General features: G+C 48.6%; 1 protein-coding gene across 1 annotated transcript in view; it reads left to right on the top strand.

Annotated features, from left to right (window-relative positions):
* The window catches only part of eml5 (EMAP like 5), a gene marked incomplete at both ends in the record, with an annotated part of 42,388 nt that overhangs the window by 15,848 nt on the left and 12,138 nt on the right, over positions 1–14,402 (top strand). The window contains 16 exons of the mRNA XM_079751766.1: positions 561–762; positions 3,135–3,272; positions 3,718–3,974; positions 4,971–5,183; positions 5,317–5,484; positions 7,333–7,439; positions 7,630–7,748; positions 8,151–8,337; positions 8,631–8,736; positions 9,686–9,779; positions 10,206–10,306; positions 10,696–10,889; positions 11,469–11,580; positions 11,791–11,918; positions 13,172–13,313; positions 13,741–13,893. Coding sequence (XP_079607892.1) covers positions 561–762; positions 3,135–3,272; positions 3,718–3,974; positions 4,971–5,183; positions 5,317–5,484; positions 7,333–7,439; positions 7,630–7,748; positions 8,151–8,337; positions 8,631–8,736; positions 9,686–9,779; positions 10,206–10,306; positions 10,696–10,889; positions 11,469–11,580; positions 11,791–11,918; positions 13,172–13,313; positions 13,741–13,893 — 2,421 coding nt within the window. The remainder of the gene's footprint in view (positions 1–560; positions 763–3,134; positions 3,273–3,717; positions 3,975–4,970; positions 5,184–5,316; positions 5,485–7,332; positions 7,440–7,629; positions 7,749–8,150; positions 8,338–8,630; positions 8,737–9,685; positions 9,780–10,205; positions 10,307–10,695; positions 10,890–11,468; positions 11,581–11,790; positions 11,919–13,171; positions 13,314–13,740; positions 13,894–14,402) is intronic.

Raw genomic sequence — 14,402 nt, 5'->3', positions numbered from 1 at the left:
ATGCATGTTCTCTTTTCCTCTGGTTGCGTTGTGACGTTGGACCTGACGGTAGCTAGCCTCAGAGGTGGGTAACGTTGGAGCTGACAGCAGCTATACGTGGTGGTGGAGGTGGATGGCGTTGGAATAGGCGGTGCAGAGCACAAACACCGACTCAATCTGTTCCTAACGATCGCTGCATCTGCTCCTCCTTTTGTTGGCCGATAAGTCCAAACTGTAGCAGATGTGTTTTTCACTTGTGAAATCCCCATGTCCGCTCACCCTGGCTAGGTAGACAATAGAGGCGCCCTCCCACCCCCTCCGTATCCCCGCTGACCCCAGCTGACATAATGTCTTCATGCATTACAACATGCCTTTGTACTTTCACATTATGAATAAGTCTCTAAATTTTTCCTGTTCCTGTTCCTGTATGGTTGGTACGCATGTATTTGTGTGTGTGTGTGTGTGTGTGTGTGTGTGCGTGTGTGCACTTGTGAATACGTGAATGTGTGTGTATCTGTGTGTGTGTGTGTGTGTGTGTGTGTACAATGCATGCATGCGTGTGTGTGTGTGTGTGTCACCAGGCCTGTCGGTGCGCAGCGTGTGCTGGCGTGGGGACCACATCCTGGTGGGCACCCAGGACAGTGAGATCTTCGAGGTGGTGGTCCACGACCGCAACAAGCCCTTCCTCATCATGCAGGGGCACTGTGAGGGGGAGCTGTGGGCCCTGGCCGTCCACCCCACCAAGCCTCTGGCCATGACGGGCAGCGATGACCACTCCGTCAGGTAAGGGATTAGGTGTGGGCGGCATGTGGCTCAGGAGGTAGAGTGGGTTAGCTGGTAAACGGAAGGTTCCTAGTTCGATCCCCGGCTCCTCCTACTTTTGACACTAGTGTCAAAAAAATGTAAAGCCAATTTTGTATATCGCTTTGAGTGGCCACTGGTTAGAAAAGAACTGTATAAATACAGCCATGTTGTGGACGATGAGATACAATTACAATTACAATTAGGGCATTTAGCAGACGCTTTTATCCAAAGCGACTTACATCAGTTAATATACACATTGACACACCGACGGCAGAGTCAACCATGCAAGGTGACAGCCAGCTCGTCAGGAGCAGTTAGGGTTAAGTGTCTTGCTCAGGGACACATCAACATTCAGCTAGGAGGAGCTGGGGATCGAACTAGCGACCCTCACACCGTGGTGGAACCCAAACGGCCCTTTAGCTCGGCCCTTAATTCAGGCTCTCAGGGGGCCCTTCAGCTTATGAGGGATCTTAATAAGGTTGACTTTTAATCAGTGGAGTAACAAGGGAGTGCTGTAAAAGTTTTTGTTAATACGTACGTAGCGCAAGCATATGAGGCTGTTGCTTGTTAGCCGTTTGATGTGCTGTTTATTTTTCACAGTAAAACCTGCACAATTTCACTTCTCTACTGCAGCTCTTTAATCTGTTTGAAATTGTCAGAACTACAGAGGTTCACAGGAATAAAACGTCTCCGGGACTTTCACAACACCACTCAAGTATTTGTTGGTTTAAATAAGGTGAAATCATTCCGGTGTAACCTGACTGGAAGACATCACAGAATTAAATTGCCTTGGTTTCTGTAGTATATAATAGTCTTGACAACAACGGTTTTGGATGGAAGTCATGGGCGTAATTTCCACTGGGGCGGGGGGACATGTCCCCTCCTCTTTTCAAAATCCCGTTTGTATCCCCCCCACTTTTTGAACCAAAAAAAAAATAATCAATAAAAATAAAAGGTTATTTACTGTTTGGCCAGCCGTCAGATTCTGGCTGAGAATGTGAATTGAGCTGCTGATTGTAAGGCCCTGATATATAAAAGTATATATATATATGATAGAATAAAAATATAAAAAATTGCCACAGACGAGTAGCTGATACGGACAGCCTGCCTATGCGGTTCTATAGTAGGCGACATTTCGGCTTCTGTGGACTTAGAGTCTCCAAGGTGTTCCACCACACATGCGCACTTGAAAAATTGCTCACTGAATGAAGAGGCTTTGCGGGGTTTTTCATAAAAATGAAACGCCAACAGCAGTTCAATTTAATGTATTTCTTTGGAGAGGGGATGAAAAGAAAGAAAGGACATGTTAGTTGGTTGATTAGTGGTTGTAAAACAGCATGCTCTGTGTGTGTGTGTGTGTGTGTCTCTGTCTCTCCCCCAATGTCTCTCTCTGTTTGTCTGTCTGTCTCTCTCTCTCTTTCTTTTTCTCTCGTTCTTTTTGCCTTTCATTGTGGCAGGAGCAGACATTTACACTTTTATCTTCCCCAAACAAAAAAGGAAGCATTTTGTTATTAAAGCCATGAATCCTGGAAAAACATATTCAACATTTTGGAAATACCTCTCTCTTATGTGTTTATATTTGGAACACAGGAAACGTATTTCTGTTTCAATGCCCAGGTGGCAGTGTGTACAGACACGTTCCTCACTTGGTTTCCACAGTTTTAAAAAGTGGTCTTTCTAGTCTTTCTATTTCCAGTTCATGGTCGCTGATTCGGTATTTTGTTAACATTTGTTTTTCTTTTAGATGTTTTTGTTTTGAGATACTCTGCCAATTGTGTCTCTCTGTTCAGGGCCTGATAATTTTAGATCACCTTTAAAGGAGGAAAATGATTATAACAGTAGCTTTTGTTCACTGACCTCTGTCCATACGATGAATGAATAAAGAAATGTTCTTTATATTAAAAGTTGGATTCATTTTGATTATGCATATTTATTCTGGCCGAATTTAGCATGATGACCAACTTAATTATTTCACAGATTTTGTATTGGTTACCGTAGTCCCTAAATGTATGTAGAAGTGCAGGAAATGGTATTCAAATCGCAATTTCTTTTCTGGAGGTGTACCCCAGACCCCCCAGATTATTGTGTCCCCTCCACTTCTCAAACCAAACTTACACCCATGACAGAAATTATAGCTACAACTCAAACCCTGCAGATAATGTAGGTTTGAACCACATATCACGCTCGCTAACCTCTGACCTGGTGTGTGTAGGATGGTTCATTTGGTTACAGCTCCACACACACACACACACACACACGCTGACCCCTGACCTGGTGTGTGTAGGATAGGTTCAGTTAGGATACTCTCCAAACACGTGCTGGCTTACCCCTGACCCGGTTTGTGTCCACAGGATCTGGAGTCTGATCGACCACGCCCTGATTGCCCGCTGCAACATGGAGGAGCCCATCCGCTGCGCCGCCGTCAGCACCGACGGCATCCACCTGGCACTGGGCATGAAGGACGGCTCCTTCACCGTGCTGCGGGTCAGGTGGGGAGACGCACGCCGCAACCCTCAGGCTAGCAGAGAGCATACCGTTAGCCTGGTAGCATCACACACACACATACACACGCACGCACACACGCACACACACACACATACACACATACAGTACGTACATACATACATGCATGCACTAAGTCATATTTTAAGGTTCATCTTGTATTTAGCGTAAAAAAACCCGTGAGTCAATTAGATGGTTTAGGATATAGCCAATGAGGCACAGTGAATCATTAGGGCTAGGAGAGTAGAGTTAGGTTAGTTATCACAATTTGGCCAAAAAATATGACTTAGGCAATTATGCAATGAGGCTAACAACGACACTGACACTGACACTGACACTGAAGGAAAACGGCCCCTTCCTTCAGCCTCCATTTTGGCATTTTTTGTCTCCCCTTGTCGACATGTTCAAACATTGTTTCATTGTGCTTCCCAGGGACATGACGGAGGTGGTGCACATCAAGGACCGCAAAGAGGCGGTGCACGAGCTGAAGTACTCCCCCGACGGGGCCCACCTGGCCGTGGGCTCCAACGATAGCTCGGTGGACGTGTACGGCGTGGTGCAGCGATACAAGAAGGTGGGCGAGTGCCTGGGCGCCACCAGCTTCATCACGCACATGGACTGGTCCACCGACAGCAAGTTCCTGCAGACCAACGACGGCAGCGGCCGCAGGCTCTTCTACCGGATGCCCGGTGAGTTCACAGCTGAAGTGAACTCAGTTCTGTGTGTCATCGTGTGTGTGTGTGTGTGTGTCGTGTGTGTGTGTGTGTGTGTGTGTGTCGTGTGTGTGTGTGTGTGTGTGTATGTGTGTGTGTGTTTGTGTGTGTGTGTGTTTGTGAACATGGAAGTGAACAAGCGAGTTCACTTCCATTACAACCGGGACGTTCTTTGCCTGAGGTTTAAAGAGCAGCCAGCAGCATCATTTACTTTTACATTGACATTTAGGGAATTTAGGAGACGGTTTTATCCAAAGCGACTTAAAATAAGTACATTTGTCGGAAGAAAGGGAAACAATCTATCGCTGTCGGTACAGTGAGGATTTTCCTAGAACCAAGTTCCAAGCACTTACAATCGCTAGGTAAACCCATTCCGCGTATATAACAAAGATAGCTAGGATAAGATGCTACACAATGCTAAGTACTATTTTTAAGAACCAGGAGGTACAGCATACAATAAGTGCATAGAGGGGGGGGGGCGGTAAGGAGGAGGCTCATCATTATAATTCTTCATTAGTTGATGATGGTGTAATTGTGATAGTTAAAGGTACAGTCCGTGGACATTTAGTGGCATCTGGCGGAACAGACTTGACAGAAATGTAATGTTAATTTATAATAATATTAAGTGTATTGTCCCATGAAAATAAGGAGGGGGCTTATTCAGAGGGTTTTAAATGCTACATACTGCATCTTTAAATATGTTGCATCATATGCATTTACTTTGGTCAATAAAACACTGCACTATTAATAGATTATTGATTATTTTCTGAAACCTAAATGGCCAATGTAATGTTTTCCATATCGGGTTCATACTGTGCAGCACATTTATCGATTCTAGACTCGATATCACATGCACTCTGATACAAGTCCAATACATTCCCATTATAACAAACCAGCAGAAGATAAGAATACCCCAAATTCACATCTGCTACTGCACGAGATGATGAAGAGCCCGGTTCCTCCTCTCCCCAGGGGGCAAGGAGGTCTCCAACCGGGAGGAGCTGAAGCTGCTCCAGTGGTCTTCCTGGACCTGCGTCCTGGGCCCCGAGGTGAATGGCATCTGGCCCAAGTACTCTGAGATCAACGATATCAACTCTGTGGACGCCAACTTCAGCAACCAGGTGCTGGTCACGGCGGACGACTACGGCCTGGTGAAGCTGCTCCGGTACCCGTGTGTGAGGAAAGGTATGAGGAGATCCATGTTACCCAGGGGCGTGCTCCCCAATCTTTATCACGCCACAGACGCTGACCTGGGGAACCAGGCCTGTCTGGTCTCTCTATTGGTCACCAATTAATCTGGCCACCCGTTGTTCCCCAGGGGCGAAGTTCAAGAAGTATCTGGGGCATTCGGCCCACATTACCAACGCCCGCTGGTCACATGACTACCAGTGGGTGATCACTATTGGTGGAGCCGACCACTCCGTGTTCCAGTGGAAGTTTGTTCCCGAGAGGAAACCCAAAGAGGCTCTGCACATAGCACCGCAGGGTAAAGAACACACACAAGCACGCGCGCACGCACGCACGCACGCACACACACACGATCACACAGCCGCACACACACACACACACCGACACATACACACACACATGATCACACACACACACACACACACACACACACACACACACACACACACACACACACACACACACACACACACACACACAGTCATCAGTCATAGACGATTCTGAAGGAAGATCCATCTCATATGGTCAGTAGATCGGCCCCTATCCGACCACAAGTGACCAGCAGACAATCTGAGGGCTTGACACTGATAGGTAGTGCTCAGTAAGCACTGGTCTGGGGTCTGCTCCAGGCGTGCTGACCAGGCATATCTGCTGATGAAAAGGCTTTATTGATGTGGGGCCATTCATCACTCATCATCATCTTCATTTTGGGCCATAAAGTGGGTAGGGAAACTCCTGCCTGGCTATCAGAGACTTGGATCAATCATGAAGAGTAATGTGGGGATGTTTCACCGATATTTAACTCACCAGGTATTAAACACACACACACGCACATGCACGTGTTCTCGAGTATCCCGGTCTATTGTGATTGGTCAGCACGCCCACTCTGTTGCGATTGGTCGAACGCTTTGCGCATGTGTCTGTAAATTCATACCCCCGAGACGTTGTGAACCTTGCGGGTTGCCGGGAGGCACGACTTCTGCACTTCAGCACCACCCACTGCACACAGTCTGACGTCACACTATTACGGAAGTAAAGTTTCAGCGTAAGCAAGCTGTTTAAGACACTTATTGAGGGGCGTTCTCGGTGGGCGTGAGTACTACCCCAGGCTCGGAATTGGATTTTCTAGTTTAGCAGACGTAAAACATGTCTACAAACATCATATAACAGTCTAAAGCAAAGGGAACAAGCACAATATGGCCCCTTCAACACCACAGGTCAATTTAGCTTTAGGAGTTATTTAAATAGTGCCCTCTCTCACACACACACACACACACACACACACACACACACACACACACACAGACACACATCTCCGTGTAATTGATGACGGTGTCCGGGCACTGTGAGGTATCTTCTTAAAAGTATTCGAAGCGAACGGGCAATCCCATGAATGAAGACAAATCCAATCCAAGTGTCTGTGAGCGATGGCTCTTTATTCCTCCTGCCTGGCTCTCCCCCAAAAGCCGAGGAGGCTGGCCCGGGCCTGGGAAGGAGCCCAGCTCCCTGCTCCTCCGTTTAATTCTCCTAATGGGACCTGGGAGCAGCCGGGGCCGCTCCCCACTCCCTCCGTGGCTGTTTGTCTTGTCCTGCCAGGGCTCGCTCCTCGCCGTGTCAGCGTTTCTCTTTTTCTTTTTCAGCATTTCAATTTTCTAATTGTCTTAAGTGATGTGACCCCGAGTCACCGCGCACACGCGCTCACGTACACACGTGCACACAAGCACGCACGCACGCACACATGCAAGCGCGCACACAGACTCATGCCGCATGCACGCACACATGCATGCACGCACACACAAACACAAACATGCTTGTACGTGCGTCTCACACACTCACTCACTCACTCACTCATTCACATACTAACTCCATCAAACACACACAAACACACACACGCACACATGCACACACACACAGACACATGTACAAACACACAGACTCATGCACATACAGAGATACACGCAACTCTTGCAATAGAATTGATGCAAGATTTCTATAACACCAATTCTTTATTCAACTGAAGCTAACATTTGGCCCTACTGGTACATGGTCAGTGGGACTGAAGGTTCTGAAATTCTCTCCTCCTCCTCCTCCTCCTCCTCCTCCTCCTCCTCCTCTTCCTCCTCCTTCTCCCCTCTCTTCTCTGCAGAGACCCTGGCTGACTCGTACAGTGAGGAGTCCGACTCCGACCAATCAGACGTACCGGAGATGGACTCGGAGATCGAACAAGAGACACAGCTAACGTACCGCAGACAGGTCAGCCATTACCTCGGTTTGAGTCCATCGGACTCTAACAGTCACTCTCGGTCCGGACCAAAGACGCTAGGGAAGGATCAGAAATAAAATGGTGTTGTGTGTGTGTGTGTGTGTGTGTGTGTGTGTGTGTGTGTGTGTGTGTGTGTGTGTATGTGTGTGTGTCTGTGTCTGTGTCTGTGTGTGTTCTCAGGTTTACAAAGAAGACCTACCTCAGCTCAAAGAGCAGTGCAAGGAGAAGCACAGAGCGATGGCCATGAAGAAGAGGGAGAAAGCACCGGGCAACGGAGCCAAACTCCACTTCATCCATGGGTACGACCCTTCCGCCAACTCAGAGCAAACACAAATATAGGACAGTTAACGCACGTAAAACACGGTCATTCAGTCGAAAGTAACACGCTATGAATCAAATTAATGAAATGATTGACCACTCACTGCCACATCATCTTATGGCCACATCTATTCTACTACTTCTAACGACCCTACTCTATTCTGTTATGTTCTATTATGTTTTATTGTGTTTTATTTTGTTCTATTATGTAATATTCCAATCTATCCTGCTCTATTCTATTTATTTATTTTACTCTATTGTATTGTATTCTACTCTACTATACTAATCCGATTATTTTATAACCTCTGGTAGGCCATGTGCCTTGGAATGCCCCGTACACTGTTATACTCTTGACTGTATGCGTATGTGGGATGGATGCTCAGCTACAGGGGCTATGACTGCCGCAGCAACCTCTTCTACACCCAGACGGGGGAGATCGTGTACCACGTGGCCGCCGTTGGGGTGGTGTACAACCGGCAGCAGAACACGCAGCGCTTCTACATGGGCCACGACGACGACATCCTCTGCCTGGCTATCCACCCCCTCAAGGACTACGTAGCCACGGGACAGGTACATAGCCTAGCCTAGCCTAGCTTAGCCTTGTGTAGCGTAGGGACAGGTTGATAGCGTCACCTTGTTTAGCCTAGCCTAGCTTAGCCTATGCTAGGCTAGGCGGACAGAACTTTACGAGCCTTTTGGCATTCTGAACGTCTCCTTCCTGCTTACTGGGAGTTGGGTCGATCTTACACACTGGAACTTTACCTTCTGTCTCATCCTGACCCAGGTTGAGTTGGGTTGAAATATTAATTTTCGGGTGGACGTTCAATTCTCCTGTGTTTGCTCCTGTGTTTGGTTTTGTGCAGGTTGGCCGTGATTCATCTGTTCATATCTGGGACACGGAGCAGCTGAAACCCATGTCCGTGCTGAGAGGCTTTCACCAGCTTGGGGTGTGTGCCCTGGACTTCTCAGGTACGACCACCCATCCACACCTCCACACCTCCACCCCTGACACCCCTCCACCCTCAATACCTCCACCTCTCTACCCCTCCACAGCCCTCTCCACCCTGAGAACGCTCCCACGCGCTATCTCCATTAGGTTTTCTCCCTGCAATTTAATCTTGCGCATGTATCGACTGAAGCCCCTTTCAGCGCCCTTCTTCGCTGGGGAAATCAATGGGTAAACAAAAACATGTCTGTCCTCGGGGATACGTGAGCGCGTTCACAAGCCAGAGCTTGAGTCCAGACGCTGCAGCGGTGGATCAATACGGGGCTGTCTGGCCCCGGCTCGAGAGCAGAGACATGGAAACGTGTTTCCAGCGCTGGCGTCTATCAACACCCTCTGAAGTGAGAAGGGCTGGCCGCACCGGGCTGTGATCTATTGTGTCCATTAGTCTCAGGGGTACAATGGTAATTCTCTTGATAAGACATGAGAACTTAATACAAAAAAAGAATCAATGCTTTGTGATCTATGTTTGGGAGAACTAATAGTGCCTTTTCTAATTGGCCCCAAGTCAAAGGAGGAGCCATGATCTTTTAGCCAATACCAGGAAATTGCCTGACACAGATCTCACTCCCCAGGAAGCTTGGCGATTCTCAATACTAAACTCACCCCAACTCAAAAGACAGCACAATTAAGTCGGTTTAGTCAGTATTGCATTGTGTTGCGTGTCTTTGTATGGTTTTTTTGTATCGGCGGCATTATAGTCTTTGGTATTCATCTCAGCTGAAGCGTTCTCGATTCAAATCCCATTGCCCTCACCCTGCCTGTAAGCATGCTTGAGCAAGATGGCCTGCTCACCTGCTCCTCAACGATATGTGTCTAAACCTCGAGTCAGACGGCCTGGCTGGAACAAAGCGTCTCCTAACTGAATCAAACAGTAACACGGTTCTACTCTGATGTTCTCCTCTCTCCGTCCAGCCGACGGCAAGCGGCTGGCCTCGGTGGGCCTGGACGACAACCACACCGTCGTCCTGTGGGACTGGAGGAAGGGCGAGAAGCTCTCCGCCATACGGTCAGTACTAGCAGTGACCTTCACCTGGTCGTAGCTCGCTAGCCGAGCAGCAGCTGTCTGGGCACCGGGATGAGAGGGGGCAGCGGAAGAACCACGGCTGTACTGGCCGGGTGCCCTTGTGTCTTTAGAACACAGTTTAACGATGACCTCCGCTTTAATTATGGATCTGGTCCAGGCTAAACTGAGCAGAAATGCGTTTCAGCCCGAGAAGGGTTGAAGGGTTCAACTTATGATTCCTCCTGGCTTTATATTTGTGAATGAATTCACGTGTGTCTCACAAACATTTTCTGATGCTTTTGATTTTCCCGTGATTTAGACAAATACATAATGACCCATATCTCCATACTTAATTACCTAGATACCTGACATAGAGTTGCATTCAAATTTCTTACCGTTACATTTTCTATGTTTTTGCTGTTTTTCCAGGGGAAGCAAGGACAAGATATTTGTGGTCAAAATAAACCCATACATGCCGGATAAGCTGATCACCGCTGGGGTGAAACATATGAAGTTTTGGCACAAAGCTGGTACGTTTCTGTTGTGCTTCTTTCATTATGACCCTAACCCTAACCTCTATTGCATATCGCTAGCCTCATAGCATAATTGCCTAAGTCATATTTTGGCGAAAAAAGTTGATGTCTAACCTAACTTTACTCTCCTAACGCTGCTGATTTACTGTGCCTCATTGGCTGGATCCTAAACAAATCAGAGTGCTTTTTACAATCCATAATCCCGATCTGTCTAAATCATCTAATTGACTTAGGCCAATTGACTCTATATACAAGATGACCCTTAAAACATGACTCAGGCAATGATGCTATGAGGCTAACAAACAACACAGACGTAACACGGTGGACCACAAGGGGTGATATCAAGAGGAAACCAACGGCGTGGCCCGTGTGTCCCCTCCCGCTAGGCGGGGGTCTGATCGGGCGTAAGGGCAGCATGGGGAAGACGGAGAGCATGATGTGCGCGGTGTACGGCTGGACGGAGGAGATGGTGTTCTCGGGCACGAGCAGCGGGGACATCTGCATCTGGAGGGACCTGTTCCTCATGAAGACGGTGAAGGCCCACGACGGGCCCGTGTTCAGCATGCACGCCCTGGAGAAGGTGAGGGCGGGGGGGGCGCACGACGGCACCGCCACAAAGACTATTGATTTACATTGAGGCCATTGGCAGACGCTTTTATTCTAAGCGACTTACAACAAGTACATTTGTCAAAGAAAGAGAAACAATATATCGCTGTTGACGCAGCAAGGTTCAAAGAGCCAAGCGCCGATCACGTACAGTTGCTAGGTGAACCCATTCCCGGTACACAACCAAGATGGATAGGATCGGACGCTGCACCATGCTGGCTGCTATTTTTGAGTGAAAGGACGTGCAACATACAATAAGTACGTACATTAGGTGCCAGGAAGTATAACATACATCAAGTGCATAAGAGGGCTGGGAGGGTGTGTGGGGGGGGTGGCTATGCAGAGTCTAGGTGGACTCTGAACTCTGAGTGCAGAGGGTTGACATGTCGCTCTTACCTATTTTTAATCATCCGATTTTTTTTCTCTGATTATGCCAAAGAGCCAGGGGAGTGATTCATTTGTAGGGAGAGACTTGGGAGAGTCTGAATGCTAAATAATGATGAAGATGAGGGTCACCGTTTAAACATGCCTCTGTTATTGTGTCGCATGACAGGGATTTGTGACCGGAGGCAAGGACGGCATCGTGGCTTTGTGGGACGACACCTTTGAGAGATGCCTGAAGACGTACGCCATCAAGAGATCGGTCCTGGCTCCCGGCTCTAAAGGTGACAGCTCTCCCAGTTTTCCCTCTGTAGTCCTTAAGGGTACTAGCATCACAACGTCCCGTCTGGAAGCAGCTCCTCATCTCAGATCTTATTCCGTCTTTTTGTCTTGATGCCTGCAACGTTTTTGTCATTATTTATTTTCGGTTTTCATTCCTTTCTTCATGTGTTTTTCTGACGCAATGTTTTGTCGATTCATCCTGGGCTCCGCAGGGCTGCTCCTGGAAGACAACCCATCCATACGTGCCATATCGCTGGGCCACGGGCACATCCTCGTGGGCACCAAGAATGGAGAAATCCTAGAGGTGGACAAGAGCGGCCCCATCACTCTGCTGGTCCAGGTGACCACACATCTCTGCACGTTCTCACCCTCCACCACACACACCACCGCACGGTCTCACCCTCGACCACACACTACTGCATGTCTCACGCTCAACCCATGCTGGTGCTCGAGCCATCCAGAGCATGAGCAGGGGAGACCCACAGCCACGGCACACTCCAGCTCCAGATCAGCCGTCCACTGCATAAGCAGGGGACCACACAACTCAAGCTCCACCCAAAGAAACACAGCATCCTGGGAGGGCACCGGGTTTCAGCAGTCTATTGCTGGCTCAGTGGTGGCCCTGCTGAGTCACAGCGGAGCCGGCTACAAGGAGTGATGAATTGCTGCGGTTAAGTGTGGATAGTTAATTTAGTTAAGTGGTGCTCCGAAGCCCCCCTGTTCTCCGACAGCCTGGTGGGTACTTTATTGATTGCAGTCATGCATTATTTATATTATACTAATAGGCTTTACATTAAGTATCAGAGGCCATTGTGATGATATTTTAAAGTGTTTTATTATTCATATGCTAGTCATTGTTTTGGGATGCTTCAGACGAATCTGTGAGCTCATGTTGTATGCTCTGGCATATGCGTCTGGACCCCCTCCCGTTCACACAGATGTCTAGCAGACCTGTCCCGGGGCGGCCAATCACAACTGTTTATCTAATACGAGGTGCGTTTGATACCATGTTGTGCAGAAGAGCAGCCTATGGAAGCATTGTTGAGGCATCTTCATGAACAACCAAGACGGCTGCCACTGATGTGTAACACACATGTTGTTGGCGATCTGGAAGATTTGGGCCATTGGCTCGATCTCCACCGTGTAACCCCAATAGGCGATGGATAGGGACCTAGCAGGCACTAATTTACATGACAATCTTTGAGGTTGCCACTTTAAATCCAATGCATAACTAAAATAGAGTATTGTATTAGAAATAATCCTGAGCTAGTCTTCATCAAACATGTCTTTGATATATTAATGAAAATTGTTTAATTCTGATGATTTTCCCTGTTGACTCTGATGCTTTTAGGACCCTTTGTTTAGGAATAGTCACCTCCCTAGTCTTCATGCTTTGGCTTTCTGTGTGCCTGTGCGTGTGTGTGTGTGTGTGTGTGCGCATGTGTGTGTGTGTGTGTGTGTGTGTGTGCGCATGTGTGCGTGTGTGTGTGTGTGTGTGTGTGTGTGTGTGCGCATGTGTGTGTGTGTGTGTGTGCGTGTGTGTGTGTGTGTGTGTGTGTGCGTGTGTGTGTGTGTGTGTGTGTGTGTTCGCAGGGTCACATGGAGGGTGAAGTGTGGGGCCTGGCAACTCACCCCCACCTCCCCCTCTGTGCCACCGTCAGTGATGACAAAACACTGCGCATATGGGACCTCTCTCCCAGCCACTGCATGCTGGCCGTACGCAAGCTCAGGAAAGGTGAGCAGCACCTTCATTCAGCAGTGGTAGTGGTAGGCTAGGCTATTTTTTTTTACAGATGCATATCGTTTTCTGTATAATTTCGTTGAACAGGATTTTGAATTTCATAGCATCTACATTAAGCAGAAGTAGAAGTAGCAGTAGTAGGCTAGTAGTAGCAGAAGCGGCAGAAGTAGCAGTAGTAGGCTAGCAGTAGCAGAAGCGGTAGTAGTAGCAGTAGTAGGCTAGCAGTAGCAGTAGCATGCTAGTACTAGTAGTAGCAGTATATATATCATTTTCGGTATAATTTCATTGAATAACATTTTGAACTTCATAGCACCTTCATTAAGCGGTAGCAGTAGAAGTAGCAGTAGCAGTCTATATATACTTTTCTGCATAATTGAATTGAATAACATTCAAGTTTCCATCTGAATCGGCTGCTCGGCAGGGGGCCGCTGCTGCTGCTTCTCGCCCGACGGCAAGGCCCTGGCGGTGGGGCTGAACGACGGCAGCTTCCTCATCGTCAACGCAGACACCCTGGAGGACCTGGTGTCCTTCCACCACCGCAAGGACCTCATCTCTGATATCAGATTCTCCCCAGGTCTGCTGCTCCTCATCCACAACCCCTGCCCCTCCCTCTTTTCTCAAGTACCCCTCCTCCCCTTCCTCACCCCTCCTACTCCTCCTCTCCTTCCTCACTCCTCATCCTCCCTCACCCCTCCTACTCCTCCCTCACCCCTCCTCCTCCTCCTCCCTCACCCCTCCTCCTCCTCCTCCTCCCTCACCCCTCCTCCCACTCCCTCACCCCTCCTCCTCCTCCTCCCACTCCCTCACCCCTCCTCCTCCTCCTCTTCCTCCCTCACTCCTCCTCTTCCTCCTCCTCCCTCACTCCTCCTCCTCCTCCTCCCACTCCCTAACCTCTCCTCCTCCTCCTCCTCCTCCTCCCCTTCCTCACTCCTCCTCCTCCTTCCACTCCCTCACCTCTCCTCCTCCTCCTCCTCCTCCTCCCCTTCCTCACTCCTCCTCCTCCTCCCACTCCCTCACCCCTCCTCCTCCTTCTCACCCCTCCTCCTCCTCCTCCTCCCTCACCCCTCTTCCTTCTCCTCCTCA

This window comes from Pollachius pollachius (assembly GCF_949987615.1).
Source record: "Pollachius pollachius genome assembly, chromosome: 15".
Lineage (NCBI taxonomy): Eukaryota > Metazoa > Chordata > Actinopteri > Gadiformes > Gadidae > Pollachius > Pollachius pollachius.
This window is presented reverse-complemented; position numbering and strand designations above follow the sequence as displayed.